At 41.6% G+C, this 20,717-nt stretch overlaps 1 protein-coding gene across 1 annotated transcript; it reads left to right on the forward strand.

Moving 5' to 3' along the window:
- Positions 1–151: 151 nt before the first annotated feature.
- SLC10A2 (solute carrier family 10 member 2) lies at positions 152–18,749 on the forward strand. The gene is made up of 6 exons (XM_007461512.1): positions 152–568; positions 7,498–7,616; positions 11,804–11,892; positions 13,088–13,263; positions 15,876–16,033; positions 18,592–18,749. Exons 1-6 carry the CDS (start codon positions 192–194, stop codon positions 18,747–18,749), a joined length of 1,077 nt encoding a protein of 358 aa, XP_007461574.1. The 5' UTR covers positions 152–191.
- Positions 18,750–20,717: the final 1,968 nt, after the last annotated feature.

Raw genomic sequence — 20,717 nt, forward strand, 5'->3', positions numbered from 1 at the left:
TGACATACTAGCATTTATTGTTTTTTATTGCCTCTCTGAGGTGGCTTTTGAAGGAGACACCAGGTGACATATGTTTAAAAAGGGTTTAAAAGTTTGACGCAGTTGGAGTAGACAGTACTCATCTAGTGAGGAGTAGAGGACGAGCACTTCTGTGGACTTCCTCTGTGAGAATTTGAGCAGAAAAGCCAGCAATGAATAATTCAACGGTCTGTTTGGCCAGTGCAACAGTTTGCGATGGCGCGTCCTGTGTGGTGCCAGAGGATGATTTCAACACCACTCTAAGTGTGGTCCTGAGCACGGTCTTAACCATCCTGTTGTCTCTGGTGATGTTCTCCATGGGATGCAATGTGGAAATCAAGAAATTCCTAGGGCACATAAAGCGGCCATGGGGCATATGTGTTGGCTTCCTCTGTCAGTTTGGAATCATGCCCCTCACAGGATTCATCCTCTCAGTGACCTTTGACATCCTCCCCATCCAAGCTGTAGTGGTGCTCATCATGGGATGCTGTCCAGGAGGAACCACCTCCAACATCTTGGCCTATTGGGCTGATGGCGACATGGACCTGAGGTAAGATATCTAAACCTCCCAGTATCGCAATCACATTGAATTAATCTTCTCAGAGGCCTATGGCGTTGTGAATGCCCGTCTGATCTGCCATTGATTTAGGGTCCAACTCAGAATTGAAACAGGAGACGAAATGCCTTGGCTCGCCTTCCTATGCAGCTGCTTAGCTCTGCGAATTTAGGGGTTCTATTTTGTGTTTGTGTTTTAAAATCTAACGCAGTTAACAAGGAGTTGTATAATTGCTGTTTCTCTTTGGGAAAAGAGTAAGTTTTTCAAAAAAGAAATCCTTTCCAAGCCACAAGCTGCAGCTGAGAAAGTTTTCCTTGTTGGTATCAGAAAAAAGGAAAGACAAAAAACACTTTCTTTGTGGTGATCAGGAGCTTTGAATGCAATCGTGAAACTAAGTTGTTCATTACAAGTGAGACCCGAGGATGAGACAATGGCCAAGCACAGGCAGTTTTTTGCACAAGCTTTTTCTTGCTATAAAAGGTGTAAGAAAGATTTTGTACCTTTGCTTCACTTCTACTGGCTTTAAACAAAAAAAAAGAAAAAGGAAAACCACTACAACAGCTTTTTAAAAATTATGCTTACCTTCTTGTAAAATAAACAGAAAATGGTTTCTCTGCTTCCCACAGAGTAAATCTAAATTGCAATGCTTGCCCAATTCATCCTGTGCCAGAGTCTGAACTAGCATTGGAAAAAAAAAAAAAAAAAAACTAATAGGAATAAGACAAAGCAGTAATGCAAGGACACCAAGAATTTTAATGCTGCAAGTTGAACAGACAAATGTCTTTTGCCTTCCCTCACCATTCCTCATTTCCTGTGAAAGGTATGCCTTTCTGCAAACCTGCCAGGTGTCAGTGTAACGAGTGCTTATTAAATACTGTACGGTAGGCAATGGGCTCTGTGCATCATGTTATAACACTCAGAAGCAAGAAGCTCATGTGTAGAAATGTAACCAGAGCAGAATGTCAGACTGGATTCCAGGTTGATCCAGTGCCTAGTGGGCAACTGGAAGCCTGTCACCTGAGACCGGCTGGTGAGGATGTCTCCAGAAGCTTTAGAAAAGCCATACAAACGATATACCTTCACGTGACATCTCTCTCCCATAAGGAAATACCATCTCTTCCTTGCAACAGATTTTTTTCCTAAGGAAAAAAAGGAGCAAAGGATGGCGAGTGCACATCAGGTTTAGTTAATCTGCGAACCACCCTCTATAGTGATAAGGCCTTGTTAGATTTCAACTTGGTGTGACCTAGGTGAAGGCACAGAGGTGAGAATTCTACAGGCAAGTTGAGGGGAGTGAACTGAATTGAATACAGGACTTTGCCACCAAACAGCCTTTACATAATATTTGTAACTTTTTAACAAAACAGAAGAGTCTTGTGCCTCCACGAAATGCCACACGTGTCATCATTCTGTAAGACAGAAAAGTGTGTGTGATGCTGAGTTGAGCAGCTACTGGGGCAGATTCCCTTCTGGGGGCTGAAACTGTAAAAACCTAACCTAAAAACTCTAAGTTACACTTTCCTGTGGTTTTAAGGAAATCTTATTTCTCTGGAAACAGGAGATGATTATGTAATCTTATCTCCCTCGCATAACAACTCCTGTAAGACGTAAGAACCAGAATTAGAATTTGAAACCTTGGTGGAAAACCCCCAGCTGAATCAGTATAGATGAATCCTTCAGCAAGTCCTCTAATGGGACACGTGGCATTGAAAATTGTTAATTTTCATTCTAGAAAGTGTGCACTCCACAGATCTCCCTTGTCTTGTAAACAACACCAGCACACATCCAGTGCGGTCATCACCTCTCTAGCAACTTCACCTATCCGGAACTCAAACAAGACCCAGTGAAAGCCTCTGCACACCCAAAGTAAATCATTCTTCATCTCATAGACGTTCCTCACACAGGACCCACTTACTCTCCCAATTGTAAAGCCCTAAAACTTTTTCCCAGCACAGAGGATGCAAAACAAGAAGTAGGGTGGAGCAAGTTGTTAGAAGGGGCAGGCCTATGTCTCACAGCAGCCAGTGGCCCCAAAAGCCTGACTGCAAATGAAAAGATCAAAATGCCTCCAAAGCAAAGAAGATAACTCAGAAAGCACAGCAGCTCTGCATCACTATTTTAGGGACAAACAGCTCTGTAGGCATATCACCCAGAAGACATCACCACATTTTAGTGGAACAAGTAATAATGATAACCCATGATCACTGAAAGGACGTTAAATTATGCCTCTAGGAAGATGATGACATTATGCATTGCATATGTTAGAGGAAAAACTGTTGAAATATTTCTTCAGAGCAAATTAAGAAAGTGACACCTCAGCTACTGGGAAACAGTTTTCCAACACTTTTTATTCTTCTGGAGTGAGCAGTAGATGATCATTTATGTAGATACAATTCTATCTACCCCTTATATTTCCGATTCTGTCCTCTTGGAACTTTACCTTCTCCATTTCCACTTGAACTCTAGCAATGGCAGCCAAGATATGACTGTTTATACCAACAGGTATCTGCACTAGTTGAGCAGATACCATATAACACCGGCAAAACAACTCCATCTGGCTTTAACTTCCTGGATGTGGTTCCTGGGAGAAACCAAATCATCTCCCCTTCACGCTGTCATCTCTTCCCAAACCTGGGAAACCATTGCATTCTGCAGTCTCTGGTGACTTAAACACACACACACACACACACACACACACACACACACACACGCACGCACAAATAGCAAAAAAAGCAGACCTTACTAATGGAATCCTTGCTCATTGTAATACAGCAAGTAATATTTCAGCTCCTTCTTAGACCACTCCAGCCTAGAAAGTTGTGGGAATCTGATCCGTGAACAAGTATTTTCACCTGTTCTAGCTCTGCCGTGGGCGCATTATGAACAAAATGTCTCAGGGAGAAATGAAGGTGGTGCTCTCAGGTGAATTTGCTGGTGGCCCACAGTTTGGGGAACAAACACAGAGACTTCCACCCGCTTGTGTCTGCTGTATACCCAAAGACTCCCCATTTTTTAATCTTTCCTTTCTTTAGCAATGGCCCCGGTCACACCACACAAGGATTTTCCTTTCTTTATTTTTTTAAATTTTTGTCGGAGTAGAGTTGATTTACAATGTTGTGTTAGTTTAAGGTGTACAGCAAAGTGAATCAGTTATACATACACATATATCCACTTTTTTGTTTTGGATTCTCTTCCCATACAGAGTATTGAGTGGAGTTCCCTGTACTACACAGTAGGTCCCTATTAGTTATCTATTTTATATATACTCGTGTGGATATGTCAGTCCCAGTCTCCCAATTTATCCCTCCCCAACCCCTTAACCCCTGGTAACCCTAACTTTGTTTTCTACATCCATGACTCTAATTCTTTTTCATAAATAAGTTCATTTGAATCCTTTCTAGAGATTGTCATACTGAGCGAAGTAAGTCAGACACTGAAAGACAAATATCATATGATATCGCTTATATGTGGAACCCATTTTCCTTTCTCTGACTTCTTTGGGGAATCCCCTCCTATGCATCCTTTCTTCAGTTTCCCCCAATTCCTTCACTGCTATGCACTGTCTACACTCCCTTTGATTATTTTCTAGATTTAAGAGTTTCTATGTTTTCCTACTACAACCTTTGTTCTTTTGCCAAATGTTGTTATATTTTTCATCTTCCAACTTTATGTTCACTGTTATTTAGGTTGTTCGAAATCCCTGAGCCTCTGGCTTACCACAAATTCAAAGCAGCTCTTCCCATTTCAATGACACAAATGTCCAGCTCCTCTCTAATCTAAGAATTAATCCAACACTATTTGAATTCCCCTTTATTTTCCCTCAGAGGAACCAAGCTTTGTTTTGCTCTGCAGCATTTCTTTTTATTTACTAGCTAACATTTAGTGGACACTGTTAGGGGCCACTCACAGTATAAGTCCTCTAGGTGTATTTTAATCCTCAAACTAATCCTCTGAGGTTAGTACTATTATTTTCTGCATTTAATAGATGATAAAATTAAGGCTCCTATCCTTGACAGAGGTCATAGTCAGTACACGTGAGAGTCAGAATTGGAATCCAGACCTATTCACTTAGCCCTGTCCAGACTCTTAACCTCTGTTCAACACTATTTCTATCAATCATCATGTCTCCGCCTTCTAGCCCCACCTGTATACACTTCTTTTGATCTTTCAAACTTGGTGTTTCATTTCTAATATGATTATAATCTTTGCATTCCTTATCACGGACTTCACCAAATTCCTCAACATTCACTGAATTCTCATTTATTGTTTCCAAAAAGAAAAAAGCAGGAGAACAATTCTCCCTGGCAATGAATAGGACTAAGGAAAGAATTTAAACCAAGAGATTTTTTTCTGATGTTTTCTCTTATTCCAATATAAATGCAGTGTATAGTGTTTCCATTGTTGACATCTTTGCTCTTTGTAGAACTTCAAATTTTTTATGTGAAATGATTTTTCCTTGCTAATTTATTCTCCTACATTGTTCCTTAAAATCGTTTATCTGAGTTGGTTTGCATCTCATTTTGAGTGGTTCTGGACATCTTTCCTCTTGCCTCTCTGCAGCATCTCATGGTCCAGGTGGCCACTAAATCTAAACCATTCCCTTCTCCAACTCCTGTTTTGTTGCTTCTCGTGGCCTTTAAGAAACCATTCTTGCCAAACTCAAGCCAGGACACAACTTCATAAGTTGTCTTAGCAATGAGTCAGAATTGAAGCCTTCAGAAGGAAATTTGAAAGAAAAACAAGGGGAGAAACAGACTTCCTTCTAAAAGTTTTTCTCATGGTTTAAAACAAAAAATGGTCAGCCTTCTCTTCATTGTGATGCAGGTAATGAACACTGCCCCCTTCTCCACCCCCATCCCATCATCTCCACTCTGGAAAGCATATTGGATGCACTGGAATAAAAGTAATTTTATTATGGGGATAACTTTAAATCCATCCTAATTTATTTCTTTAAATAAAAGATGAAAAAGAGAATGGCAAAGGAAGAGAGAGAGGGGAAAATCAAACTCCAGGATCTTACTTATAAGTAGGACAAAGCACTATTCGTAACAAATTAACTTATTATTCTGGTGTGGAACTCTGCCTTTAGCATCCTATTGCATATCTAAATTAAGTTAACGTGTCACCATAACAGATCGAACTTCTTGGAAATGCTTTACATACATCCCCAGCACTGGTTATTGTTATATAATTTTAGCTCTACTAGGACAAGTATTTTTTTCTAAATCCTTTAAACGTGTCTTAAGCGACTTCATTCTGGTTTTTAAAAAAATGATTCTTATGCAAGGTAAGCCCCCTGATAAACACCACCCCATCCTTCATTTTGCCAAAACTGCTTAGTTATAAGATGCAATGAAACGAGCTTCCTCACCTCCAGCTGTTTTCCTTAGCAATGTGTAGGGTGGTTTGTGGTTTGGGGTTGTTCTTCCGGAGGGGAGGCAGGTGTTGTAAATAACTTAATATTTCCTTGAAGTCCACACATAATTCCTTTAAGAACTTACTCCTCTGATAGTCTCAGTGCTATGGCTATTAGAGAAAGGGCCTTTCAGAAAAATCTCTCTAGCTTCCTGATTCTGTATTATGCTGAAACACAACACACAGACACACACACACACACACACACACACACACACACACACACACACACAATGGCTGGATAGGGTTAGAGTTAACTGGCTTTTAATGAGCGCCTTGCGTTATTCTGAGTACTGGACTCATTGGGTCCCTTAGTCCTCACAGCCTATGAGGTAGTGATGATTATGATTTTCTTCATTTCACAGATAAGGAAACTGGCAAAGGGAAGTCAAGTAAATTACCCATAGTCATAAACGTGGCCACGCCTGCTTCCAAGCCAGCCAGTGTCTGGCCCAGCCGTTTAAGGGCTCTGTTTCCCAGGAAGAGAATATGCCCCCATGCACAGGGCACTTTTCAGGGACCAAAAGACCCGCTACCCAGAACCTCTCCTCCATCCGCTGCAGTAGTGCTAAAAATAGCATCATTCCATGCCCTCCACTCCAAAGCCAAAGTCCACTTGTTCACCCGTGTCCACTCACTCAAACACTGATGCTTCAAGAGGAGCGCTACCAGACCCTGGCGCTACTGGGCACCATCTGCTAAATTTCTTAGCAGAACTAGAACACAGGCCCACCCTGCCTGCTTGCATGTTTTCCTTGGTTTTTTTTTTTTTTGCGGCACGCGGGCCTCTCACTGTTGTGGCCTCTGCCGTTGAGGCGCACAGGCTCCGGACGCGCAGGCCCAGCGGCCACGGCTCACGGGCCCAGCCGCTCCGCGGCATGTGGGATCTTCCCGGACCGGCGCACGAACCCATGTCCCCTGCATCGGCAGGCGGACTCTCAACCACTGCGCCACCAGGGAAGCCCCTTTTCCTTGGTTTTTGAAGTCAGTTTCCTCTCCTTCTCTCAAGCTTTGGGCGTTAGGGGAATAATTTGTCTGCTTTAAGGCAAGATATTGAGGCTTCCTCCCTTGGGCGTGCATCCTCCAGGGGCCACGGAGGCCCATCTCACCCCGAGCAGACACAGCAAAGCCCCTGATGTCTTGGCGGGTATAAATGTGTTTGCTGTTCTCTGATTGGAGGTTCGAAGGGTGGCATGTCCAAGAACCTTGTACCTGGTTTAACAATGAGTTTATACAGTCACAAAATATCTTCTCTGATCCCTGAGAACCAATGGAGAGGGAGGGGTGGCACAAGACAAAGTAGAAAGACACGAAATACAGATCTCACCATCTTGCCCCCAGTGTGGCCCTGCACAGACCAGGGTACGTGTGTATTTCTGTCCATCGGACCCGATGGTGCTGCTGGCAGAGGGTCTTTGGCAGGACTTTCTAATCACGCACCGAAAAATGAAACAACCTCTCCCGTAGAAAACCCAGGTGGCTGTATCACCCTACCCGTTTCCTTTCAGCATCAGCATGACCACATGCTCCACGCTGCTTGCCCTGGGGATGATGCCGCTGAGCCTCTTAATCTATACCAAAATGTGGGTCGACTCTGGGATAATCATAATTCCCTATGATAAAATAGGTAAGTCATTCCTCCACCAGATTGCTTAACCCAGCCCTCCTCCCCTCTGCTTGTCCCTGGGTAGATCCTCAGGCCAGGCTCAGACCCAGCTAGACCTTACTTCTCACACCAGCAGTAGTTTGTGCCCAGTTAGGATTTCAGGACAAGTCTCGCCTGCGTTTGAATGAGGACTGGCCGAATGTGAATTCCAAAGCTTGATGCCGTGGGAGAACTGGTTTTGTCCTCCACTGAAATCACCAGGGAGGGGGCTGACGGAATGGACCCCTGTGCACAACCGTGTGGGCCTGAGGAGGCTGGGGCTGCCGATGCACAGGAGGCTCTGTCCTTCCCTTATCCCAGGGCACAACTGGTCCAGGGCGCTCCGGAACCCTCATATTGAACGAATACAAAAAGCATTCTATTTATGGTTTCAAAATAGGGCACCCGGTAAGCAATGGCCATGAGAACCCTCCACACATAAATAGTGAGTTCCATGAGAAACACACTATTTATAACCCTCCACTGGGAACCACGTCGTGATTCAGAAGTTGACCTATTGGCCCAGCTTGTGTACCAGGCCCTGGGAGTCAAATGTGCAAGTTATACCTTTGTCTCCACTCAGCTCCCAGACGGTCACCCCCAGCCCCAAATGGCTTTATTTCCTGTTTCTGGGAGAACAAATATTGGTGGGATATTAAGTCATTGGTGGAACTTGGGGTCAAGGGCAGGACAAGATAGTTCCTGGTCTACCCAAAGCAAGCATCCGCTAGAACCACGGTCATCAAAGATGAGATGTAAGTGAACTAGTGCCTCAGTACCAATGGCCAGCTACTTGACATGCTAAATAGTCCTTTTTCAGCTGACCCTGCAGACCAGTGTCTCCCTGATGGGCTGCCTCAAAGAGGTGCAGGGGTCCTGTGGAAGGGAACATGTGAGCACAGACTGAACGGTACCTCAGAAAGATGTTGGTAAACAGGATTCCTGTTGACATGGGAAGCTGGACTGGATGGCTTCCATTTCTAAGAAAAATTGTTTCTGTGATAAAAACATGATTCGGGTCTACACAACTGAGTTAGAACAAACTTTGGAACACTCATGGGCGACAATCTGTTTTGCAATATTTTCAGACAGACTCTACTCTACTCCCACCATGGCCATTAGACATCCTACCCACACATACAAAAAAGTGGTCCTTTTTGGCACACCTTGTTCAGTGTGGGTTTTCTCCTCACGTGGTCCTTCTACAGACCCCAGGGAACTCCTTCCTATCGGATGTCATCTCCTGCAAGCAGGCTTTAGGGTGACCCTGTACAGCCACCTGCCTGTGCCTCATGCTGTTCAACTCTCAGTCTGCTCCCTGGGAGGACACCTTCCTTCAAGGGAAAGAAAACAGCGCTGTAGGCCTCTCACAGAATGTGTCTGCTGAATGAGGAGTTTTAACTCCATATTATTTGTTGTTTAAGAAAAAAATGTAAGCCTTAAAATAGTCTCCTCTTGATAGTTATTCCCCCCTGGAAAATGTCCCATGGCGATATTGGGAAATTCTAACTACAGTGTGAATGACTGATAGCACCTTCTTCAATGTGAATAAATTTTGAAAGGAAGAGAAAGTGAGTTATTAGTACCTGAAAGGAGGAAAAGGTCATCCTACAAGGCATAAACGGCAAAAAGAAAAGAAAAAAGAAAACAGAAGGGGAGAGAAATGAAGAGGAAAAGATAAAAAGTTTTAAAATGAGTTTGAAAAAACAAAAGTATTAACTCTGCTTAGTCACCATTTCGTCCTTGTCCTTTTTCCAACCTTACCTTCTTGCTACCCTTTAATGTAGAAAACACACAACCTGATTAATTCACAAGATGTTTTTGATACTTTTCAATGAAGCAATTAAGTAAGGCTCGGGGTACGTGTTTAATTTGTCCAAGATGACCAGGGAGCTGGAAATAACCCTCGGCCTGTTCTCCACTCTGCTCCGTTGGCCGGCCTATTGGGCCCAGTTTCCATACTGTGCTCATCACATTCTGATGATTCAATAAACACCCCCTGAGCCCCTTCAGATGGTGACATCTGGATGGAGGAGGGAGGCAGCTTGCATAGCTGGTACCACTGCAAACACTGCAGAAAGCTCCCATGCCACCTCTTCCATCCCCTGCATGTCTAGGACCACAACCCGTGTATCCACTTCCCCATCTGATTCTCACAACAGCACCATGCATTAGACATAATTCTACCCACTTCACAAACGAGGAAACTGAGGCTGGGAGGCTTAAATGATTCACCTGGTTCTCACAGTTTGCGAATAAGGTTCAGCGCCGAGTCTGTCTGGCTCCAAGTTCTACCCCCTGACTCTGTTTCCCACTCGCTTTTCTTCTTTTTTCTTTGTCCCTTTCTTCCCTCCTGTACCTGCCGTGTAACCTTGATTGCAGACCAAGCTATGGTTCGAACAGTGCAACTGTAAGCGATGTTCTCTCGTCTCAATGGACAGGCATTTGCCACAGAGAGCTCAGGCTCATGGGGAATAAGAAACACAAATCTCTAGGCCTCTGGAGAGTAAAGAATTCCAGGTGGGAGTCACACACTCTGAGTGGTGGGATGAAGGGCAAAAAGTGTCTTTTCCAGCCAACTTCGAGTCCCGGAAAATCTTTATCCGGTCTCGTCTGGTCAAGAGGGGCAATGCAATTCTGCCATTATCTTGGGCCACTGGTCCTGCTTGTGTGTTTATCTGGTAGCCTTGGGCTGCCGCCAAGAGATTAAGACTCAGCAAAGAGGGGCCGAACACGGGCTGGGCTGCCTTTGCACAGACCCAACACATGACAAATACATTACCAAAACCTAACCACACTCACACTCCAATCACAGTATTGGCACGCAGATTTAAGCGACCGTAGTGCAACCAGTTTGCGTCAAGACAGCTTTCCCTTTAAGGCCTACAAACATCCATTTAGGGAATAGTCTGGACACCCAGAGGAGGAAGTCTCCTCCCAAAGTAGCAGGGTGTAAGGATGCCCAAAGGGGATTTTTCTGAGGGCTCTGATCAGTACATCCATCAGTGACCTTTTTCATTTCCTTTATTCCATTTTCTCCTTACTCTTTCATCCCTAAATTTTTTTTTTTTCTTTTCCTGCTCTTGGTACCCTTAGCTATTACTTAATCCCATTGAGTAATTTCTGGAAAAAAGTAATTGCAGACCCTTATATCCCCAGGAGGGCCAGAAGGCTACAAAGACATTATGTTTTCATCACTATTATATTCATTTTAAATTGATATTTACAGCCCTGGAATCTAGAATCCGTTTCCCAGTCCTAGTTCAATCTACTCCAATACCAAACAACATCCACTCTCAGAATTTCATTATTCAATTCCACTTTCTCCTACTACTTTAAAAGGATGCTTGAAAAAGAAACAGCCTGTGAGAAGTTAGAAGTTGTTTGGTGCCATATTATATAAAAGCAGCCATCGGACAAATGAGTGTTAAATAACATGGAGAAACAAACCACATGTCACAAGAACAGCAGTAAATTTAACACAGAGAAACTGAAGTATGACTCTTTTATCTGGCTGGGTGAGCACATTCCTGCAAAGAATTATAATTACTTGAGAGGTCGACAAATATATTAGCTCATGGAAAATTTAAAGCATGCTTTTTCAACCTATTCTTTCACTTCTCTGCTGCAGATTTGAATCACCCAAGTCAGTCTTAACCGGAAGTCATTAGCCACAGAATGCCTGGAGAATTCTGAACTTTTTTCTTTTATTTCTACTACTGGGAAGTAACAGACAGATGTTAAATATCATCTTTGTACACCCCAAGAATACACACACACACACACACACAAACACACACATACACATACTTTGAAAAGGTATTTTTCCTAGGATATCAAGATCCCAAGGCCACATAAGCCAAGATTCTGACAAATTGAGACTAAAAGATATTGATTGGCAGTATAAAGAACTCTAAAGAAAATTAATCCAGGATTTCGGGAAAGGACTTATATCATCAATACTATCAATTTTCCACCAGAAATACTGAATTATTTACTGGAGTAGGTAAAGAAGTAGAGTTTGGAGGGTGGGTTGTTTTTTAAATTATTTAGTGTATTCAGGAAGGGAGCCTGATCTACCTCCTAAACGTTTTTGGGGGCCGCTTACTCTTGTTTTCCTCTTTCCTGTGCTGTATTCTGTTGATCAAATTGCCCTCCGTCACCTTTAGGTATATCTTTGGTGGCTCTTGTTGCTCCTGTCTCCGCTGGAATGTTTGTTAATCACAGATGGCCCGATAAAGCCAAGATCATACTTAAGGTAAGTGTCCCATGCCACAGGCAGCATGGTCAAGTGCCCCAGAGTGTGCACTGCAGCGATGGGTCTCTCCATCTACTGAACTGGTTTATCTCACTGTATTATAAAGCCCCTTCTAGAGGGTCTTAAAGTTATTAGACATGCAGCCCACTCTTCTAGAACACCCTTGAACCTAGGGGTAAGACAGGAATTGTCTTACCACAACCACAGGGCAAGTTTCTATCCACGCTTTGAGATTCCCAATTCAAACTTTACCTCTTGGTTTTATTCTACGCTGTACACCGACAGCACTTTGCTTTTATCTCTGTTATGTGGGTTTGTATTATAAAATATAGCTAGACAGCTGTCTTAGAAAAGAAATCGTACCTTTCTTATCCCTGTATCTGTATGGCCAGTTCTGTGCCTGGCAATTGGTAGATTTTATATACACATTTATATATACATAAAAATAATAATATATAACTATATAGAGAAATGATGATATACATAATTAGCAACAATTCATTCCATTTTACCAACTATATTCTAGCCACCTGATGGAGATAGACAATATAGATGATATAGACAAATACAGACATGGATAGATTCCACTTCTCATGGGGGCACAATAAGCCACTTGGTGTCCTCTGTTTCTCTGGACCAGAAAAAGAAATGTTAACATCCCCGATTTTTTTTTAATGTGAAGAGGAGAAAGCAATAACAGTGTTTTGTTTGTCCATGCCTTTTTAACTTTTATAGAATTTTATCTCCATTTTCTCATTATCGTAACAATCATAAAATGTGACTCAGGTAAGATTTCATCCTCAATTACAGATGAGACATCTAAGACTCAGAGAGGTTTCATGATTGACCTAAGGAAGGCAGGCAGGCAGGAGGACTTGAATCTGGAAGCCAGCTCTTCTAGCTCTTATTGGAGTGGGTTTTCTTCCTCTCTGACAAGGATAATTTGCAACTAGAACATCTTCAGGCTGAGTACGGACTCTCAATTGGTCCTGTTAATCTTCTTAAAGATTAAACCGTGGGAAAAGCCCCAGCATTTCTGGTGGGTCTACTGTGGCCGTCGGGCAAGGGTTACACAGAAAGGTCACTTATTCTCACTTTCCCAGAGAGAAAGAGATGCTTAGGCTTCTTCTCTGACAAGAATATTTGGATTTGCATTGCCTCACGATTGCTGCATCTGCTTGTGTCTTTCTTGCAGGTTGGGTCCGTCACAGGCACCTTGCTTATTGTGCTCATAGCTGTGGTCGGAGGAGTACTGTACCAGAGTGCCTGGATCATTGAGCCCAAACTCTGGGTTATAGGAACCCTATTTCCCTTGGCCGGTTACTCCCTAGGGTTTTTGCTGGCCAGAATAGCTGGTCAGTCCTGGCACAGGTATGGTGTTTTGGTAAATCAGACTAGGAATCTTCTTCTGTAATAGCTGTTGTATTTGTTTGCTAGGGCTGCTGTAACAAAGCACCACAAACAGTGGCTTAAACAACAGAAATGTGTCTCCCAGTTCTGGAGGCTAGATGTCCAAAATCAATGTCAGCAGGATTGGCCCTTTCTGAGGGATAAAGGGGATCCGTTCCAGGCCTCTCTCCGTGGCTGGTAGATGACCATCTTCTAGCTATTTCTCTCCACAATTGCCTTCCTTCTGTGCATGTCTCTGTGTCCAAACTTACCCTTTTTATAAGGACACCAGTCATATTGAATTAGGGTGCATCTGAATCACCTTGCCTTAACTAATTGTATCTTTAGTGACCCTATTTCCAAACAAGGGCACAATCTGAGGTACTGAGGGTTAGGACTTCGGCATATATGCATTTGGGAAAATACAATTCAACCTACAACAGCTGTACATACCGATGCAGATTCAAATTTTCTCACCTGTAATAACATTACCCTATTTCTGAACACACCATTCTGTACAGACTCATTCATCCCTAAATTATGCAAGTCCCCCAGAAAGAAAACACTGACTGCCTCTGTTTTTGTTCAGATCCTCCTGGACCATTCCCCCTAGGTGCAAGTTGGCCTCTTCCATTGTCACGAGTCCTTATTCTCCAAGCAAAGTGACTTCAACCAAAGCACCCGGGTTGGCCTTGTGATCCACAAGGGTTCCTCAGGCCAGAAACAGGACACACTCATGATCCACAAAGTGCTGGATATTAGAACTTGTTTTAGCATGTATGGGCTTTCCTCTCTGACTAGCGCATCGGAATCAATAGGCAGAGAGAAAAGCAGGTGTCGGAGCTGGTACGTGTATGAGGTCAGGGACAAGGTGGGAGGTACTGGACAAGGGAAAGGGTGTGATGTGAGTAAGGCTGACCCACCACTCACCCACGGTGGAACCCCACGCCAGGCACTTACTCTTCCTTTGATTTTCTCATCTGTAGATGGGGCCAGTAATGCCCACCTTGCAGATTTTTGATCAAGATTTAACCAGAAGAACAAAACCAATTTAACAATAAAACAACTATAACAAATACTCTACCTTGAGTGTTTTCTCAGCCTCTGCTCTGTGCTCTGCTCTGTTACCAAGGACATAATTAAAAAGAGTGACATGAACCCCCTCTGCCATTTATGGAACATTAATATAAATGAGCCTGCTCCTTTCAGATATATTTTTTAATTTTTATATATATATATTATATATATATACACACACATATACATATATATATCTGCTTTCAATGTGTATATATTTATCCGACATATAATTTTATTTTATAAATATTTAATCAATATTATATTTAATAAGGATATATTGCTTATTAATAAATGTTATCCATATACTAAATGTAATATATAATGTAATAATCTCTGTGTATATATGCACATATAGAAATAGATGACACAGATACTGCCACTGCTCAGAGGGCAAAATAAGCTAATTGGTGTTCCTTGTTCCTCTGGACAAGAAAATATTATAATCCCCAATTTTTTTAATTTGAAAAGGAGAAAACAGTAACAGCGGCTTTTGTTTACATAAAGCTTTTTAACTTTTGTAGAGGTTTATGTCCATTTTCTCATTATCATAACGATCATAAGGGTGACTAGAGCAAGACTTTATCTATGTATATGTAGAGAAAAAGTGATAAAACGTTTATTTATATTATAATGTATTATCTAATATGTTAATAAGTTACATGTTTGTTTAATATAAATAAAACTATATAGTGAATAAATACATACATTAAAAACAGATATATGTATACACACATACATATGTGTGTATCTGCTTTTTTTCTGGAGTAAATATTTTTTTAAATTGAGGCTTAACTGACAATGCTGTGTTAGATTCAAGTGTACAGCAAAGTGATTGTTATACACATGTGCATATTATTTTTCAGATTCTTTTCCTTTATAGGTTATTACGAGATACTGAATATAGCTCCCTGTTCTAGACAGTAGGTCCCCTTGCTCTTCACCTATTTTATATATAGTTTGTGTATCTATTAATCCCAAACTCCTAATTTATCCCTCCCCGTCCCCTGCTATCCCGTTTGGTAAGGGTAAGTTTTCTACGTTCATATCTGCTTTTTTTTTTTTAAACATCTTTATTGGAGTATAATTGCTTTACATTGGTGTGTTAGTTTCTGCTTTATAACAAAGTGAATCAGTTATACATATATCCCCATATCTCTTCCCTCTTTCGTCTCCCTCCTACCCTCCCTAACCCATCCCTCTAGGTGGTCACAAAGCACCGAGCAGATCTCCCTGTGCTATGTATGTCCGTGCCACTCTCTCGCTTTGTCTCAGCTCACCCTTCCCCCCTCCCCATATCCTCAAGTCCATTCTCTAGTAGGTCTGTGTCTTTATTCCTGTCTTACCCCTAGGTTCTTCACGTCTGTCACAGAGCGTGAAGTAAGTCAGAAGGAGAAAGACAAATACCATATGCTGACACATACATACCTGCTTTTAATGCTATACAATAACAAAGCAAAACAAGTACACCCCAAACAAACCAATGAAAACATAGGTTCTCGGAACATTTCTTTCAGGTGCCGAACAGTTGCCTTGGAAACAGGGATGCAGAATACACAGCTGTGCTCCACCATCGTCCAGCTCTCCTTCACTCCTGCGGAGCTCAACCTCGTATTCACCTTCCCACTCATCTACAGCATCTTCCAGCTCATCATGGCAGCAATATCCTTAGCACGTAAGGAACACTGATCATCACATTTCATTGTGACGTGCTTCTCTGAGAAATCCTGGAGTTGCTAGTATGGCATTTTTTAATTCCCTTTTTCTGGCAGTGAAATCAACAGGTGGGAAAGGCCACTGATAATATTATCACGACTTCCCGACTGCTGATGAAAAAAAATTATAATCTTACCAAAACGTTCTAGTAAAGGGTATTTTTAAGTGAAAAGTAACGGAGGTTGATTCTCTCCACTGACTTTCTTTTTCTCAGTAATTAAGGAGCATATTAACCTGTTAGGACCATTTTATAGTGTGCCTTCCTACCTGCTTCCAGGAACCCTGAACTGGTCATTTTTCTCAAATCATCATCTTGATATGCTTAGTATATATGTAGGATATTTATCAGAAAATTAGTATACAAGGGATGTTTATCAGGCTAAGTTATATTGGAAGACGTGTATGTATGTGCATAGATGTGTGTGTATATATATATATATATATATATATTATTTTTATAATAACCATACAATTGAAATAGTTGAAGCAAACATGTTCTTTATTTCAAGTACTAAGAATAGCCAACTTGATTTTTAATTTCACTCTAATGTAGCATATAGCTTTGATCCATTAGCCCCTGCCACCTGCTGGCTTTCACCTACTTGAAACTTTTCTTTATATTTTGTTTTCTAAGGACTGGTCATATTTGACCTTTATTTTCAAATTCTGGGAATTTTTTTGGGGGGGGTTGGTTTAATAAAGAAACTTCCTCTTAAAGCTTAGTGGCATTTTAATGAGGATTGTATAGTGAAAGTGAATGAAAAAATAATGTGACTCTTAAGTGATACAATGACCACAGGTACAGTTTTGTATAGGTTGAGGTTTGGTTTTTCACTTAGCTCCAGCAGATGTTTAACTGGCCCATAGGAGTTAATCACTCTCTGTGCTATTATCTTGAATGTCATTCTTGAAGCAGAGCTGTCCTTTCCAGTACAGGACCCCCTGGGCCCATTAGAAACATTCCACTGACGTATCACTGGCACAGGAGGGAGGGCTCCATGGCCTAATTACCTTGTTTACCTGTATGATGGAGATGTACCAAGTTTGGTACACTGTGGGATTTTCCCAAATAATACTAGTGGTGTCTACTAGCCAAACCAGAGAAAGTGGATTGGTGATAGGACAATTACATAGATTTACTAGTTAAATAACTAATTCAAAAGGGATTAGTAGATAAGCTGAAGGAATAATGGAAAAGTGGGCAATAGTATTGGTCTTGTATTTTCCCACAGTTTTAGCAGCAAGAATGAAAACAAGGATATGCAATGCCGGGAAACATATTTTGGTGTAAGGATTAGAAGTCTAAATACTTTGGGGGACAAGGAAAGGAAAGAAGGGAGGGAAGAAGGAAGGGAGGGAAATAAATAGTTTGGTTAAATAAAATCAGTGATAAGTTGAGGGATTCCCGGCTCAAAACAGTTTATAATAAAAGTGTTGGGATATTGTAATTAACCGCAAGCTCAATTCAATAGAGTCAATAGCTCAGTGGCTTCAAAACTAAAATATTAGTAGAAGGGCAGAGACCAACCAAGGGGATACTGACCTTGACATATTAAGACCTTGGAAGCAGGCTATTGTCTCTCTCAGCTGTGTATCATCACAAGAGTTACTGTTTACTGAGCACTTACTACTCTCGCAGGGCTGTGCTAGGCCCTTTACCATTTTATCTCACAATTGCCCTATGAGATAGACAGTATTATTATACCAATTTTAAGTGTGAGGTATTGGAAACTGAAGGTGCCAATAAATAATACTTTCTTTTCCCCTGTAGTCTTTGGAACCAGATGAGAAAGAAAAAGAAGAAAAAAAGAATCAGATATTTAGATAACAAAATAGCACTTTTATTATAGATAAAGCTTAATTAGAAAATATGGCTCAAAACAACGACCACATGGGCTTGGTAATACCGTTCCTCTCCACTGCTTCCTACGTGTGCATTTAGCACACGCATACACACATCAACTGCAGGCCAGTCTGTCCAGGTGTGAGCTGACCTCAAAAATATGCTGAGAAATGACTGCCACCAGAGACTAGCAGCTTCATGGAAGAAAGGAAGGCTGATCACCCATCAGCCAAGGCTCTCCCATTGTAGGAAAGAGATAGCGAAGGCTGGGAGAGACAGTTATTCCAGCTCAAGTCCTTCAACACAGACCAGTAGACCAATGCCCCTTAGCTTGTAGCATATTACTGAGGACTAGTGCATAACTGGGAGACAGTAGGGACAGAATAAACGTTTGCTGTTGTTGTTATTGGTGAGTGCCACCTACAGGGCTGATGCCTGCAGAAATCAGGTGAGCAGATAGCCCTTAACTGTGTGCTAGGTCCTTCTAAAGTGCAGTCACCCCTCTTACCATGAGCGATCATGGAGCTAAGAATGGTGATCACGCTCTCTAAGTAGCCTACAGCCCACAGAAAATGCCAACTGCTTTTTGAGACATAGATTATAATTACTGTCCAAAGTAAGTTTGCAGCCTATTATTATGAAATTTGCTTAACCTGCTGTGTATTGTTTTCTAGTCTATGTAGCATACAAGAAATATTACAGAAAAAACAATATGGAACTTCCAGAGGGCAAAGGCAATGAACCAGTCCCTGAGTCAACATTCCAAAAGGTGAATGAAGGATTTCAACCAGATGAAAAGCACACACCAGTGGACCAAAAGGAAAAATTCTAAAGAACACGCACCAGCTACAACAATATTTAACTCTTTGTTTTGATGGGATATTTGGCAGAAAAAACGTTAAGGAGAAAATTTAAGTTTGAATTGAATTCATGTATTGGTTTTGGTGCCATGTGACTGGTGGTCCAAATCCTTAATGCGACAAATATTTATACATATATACATACATATATATATATATATATATATATATATATATTCTGTCTTTGAATATGCCCCCAAAATATCCTCAAACCTCAGACTAAACCCAACATAAGAAACACTGAGAATTTAAAAACCAAATTAGAATCAAGCCCGTAACTCGTCAAGGGTTTTGTATAAGCATTGCTCTGCCGTGGGAGTCCAATGATGCCCACTTGATTTTTTTAGGAAAAACAGAATTCTTTCAAATGGCTTGAATTTGGCAGCTCTTCAAGCCCTGGAGGGAGACTTCCTCTAGGCTTGCCTGTGTGACGCTGGCTACTATGACAGCTATTTGGTTCATACGAAGCTCCCACAGTAGGCAACATAGAGCAGGGAGGTGGTGGAAGACACAAAGACAGAAGTATTGGAAGAAACTCGACTGCTCTAGTGGGTGAACTCCATTCCATGGGAGATCATGGGAAATACATGGAAAAGCACAGATAACAGAGACTTGCTTGCAATGCAAGATGAGAGTCGATTAGATGTGCAGAAGTAGCGGTAAGGATGAAGTCAGGGGGCCACGCGGGAAGTGAGTAAGTATTAAACAGTGTTTCAGGAAGAAAAGGACAAGCCCAGGGCCCAGAAATGGGAAGAGCATCACCAAGCGAGTCCCTGGGATTCTGTAAGCCGGTCTAACAGGAGGAAGCAGAGGATTTGGCCAATGGCAGCAGAGTCTCATGGCAAAGGGGAAGCAGCTGGCCGACAGTTGGGTGTCTCCATTACGGGGCTAATTTAATCTCCTTTCCCTCATTCCGCGGCAAGATGTGGTATCTCCTTAATTCAATTCAGAGTGGTCTAGTTCCATTTTCTATTCGGACATTTTCACTAACTCACCCATTCCCTTTCAAATGCATTTGTTTCCAGGGGCCTTTTGCACTTGGTTGATGTGAGTTCAGGTCCAGCTGATGCCCCTCAACATTACAGAAACATGAATACCAGCTCTAAACTTAGTTCTTCCAATACTGAGGGGGAGGGATTCTGCTTTTAAGTGTTGTAACATTTATGCCTTTTTATACCACGTTCACATTTACAATTGAATAAGGCCTCTATATTTTTTCATCATTAGACAAATATATTAAAAGCAACTGAGGAGTTTTTAAAGGCTAGTAGAGAGGTGGTACCAATCTTCCTACTAGGGAGGGTCAAAGACTATGCTTCCAACAGTGCAAAAGGAAGATTTTTCAATCTGTCTGTCAAGTCCCTGCTATACTTTCCTCACCAAATGGAAAACAGGCAGGTTCATTAAAGGCACACTGTGAATTCGTATCATAATTTCAAGACACCCAAAGTCAAGGGCCTGGATGCCAGCAGCTGCAGCAAGCAGTTTTTTCCTCCCTGTTGATCCAGATATGTAAGTCAAACAGAATCTGGCTCTCTTATACAATGTGGTATCTTGTGAGCGTTTTTTTTTTTTTTTTTTTTCCTAATGTGCTAGAGGGAAGAAAAATAGATGAGCTTTTTCAGATGAAAACTCTCTATTTTTAAATGAGTTTGAAAAGCTGATTAAATTATGTATTTTACTGCCTCTGTGAGTATCCTATTAAATGAATATTTTATTTTAAAGGCTTGAATAAATGAAAATAATTTTTGTAATGGTTGGTCTATTTGGGTTTTTTTGACAACTGTCAAAATGTCTTCACTCTTCAGTTCGAGAGATATAAAAAAGGTGAATATTTTGAAATGTTAAATTGCTTCTTGAAAAGGTGCCTGAAAGAAACTCTTAATTAAATACTCTAATAATTAGGGCTCCCACTGGTACAGACTGAGGTGGGTCCCCAA

The sequence above is a fragment of the Lipotes vexillifer genome, unplaced genomic scaffold, assembly GCF_000442215.2.
Source record: "Lipotes vexillifer unplaced genomic scaffold, Lipotes_vexillifer_v1.1 scaffold655, whole genome shotgun sequence".
In the NCBI taxonomy this organism is placed as follows: domain Eukaryota; kingdom Metazoa; phylum Chordata; class Mammalia; order Artiodactyla; family Lipotidae; genus Lipotes; species Lipotes vexillifer.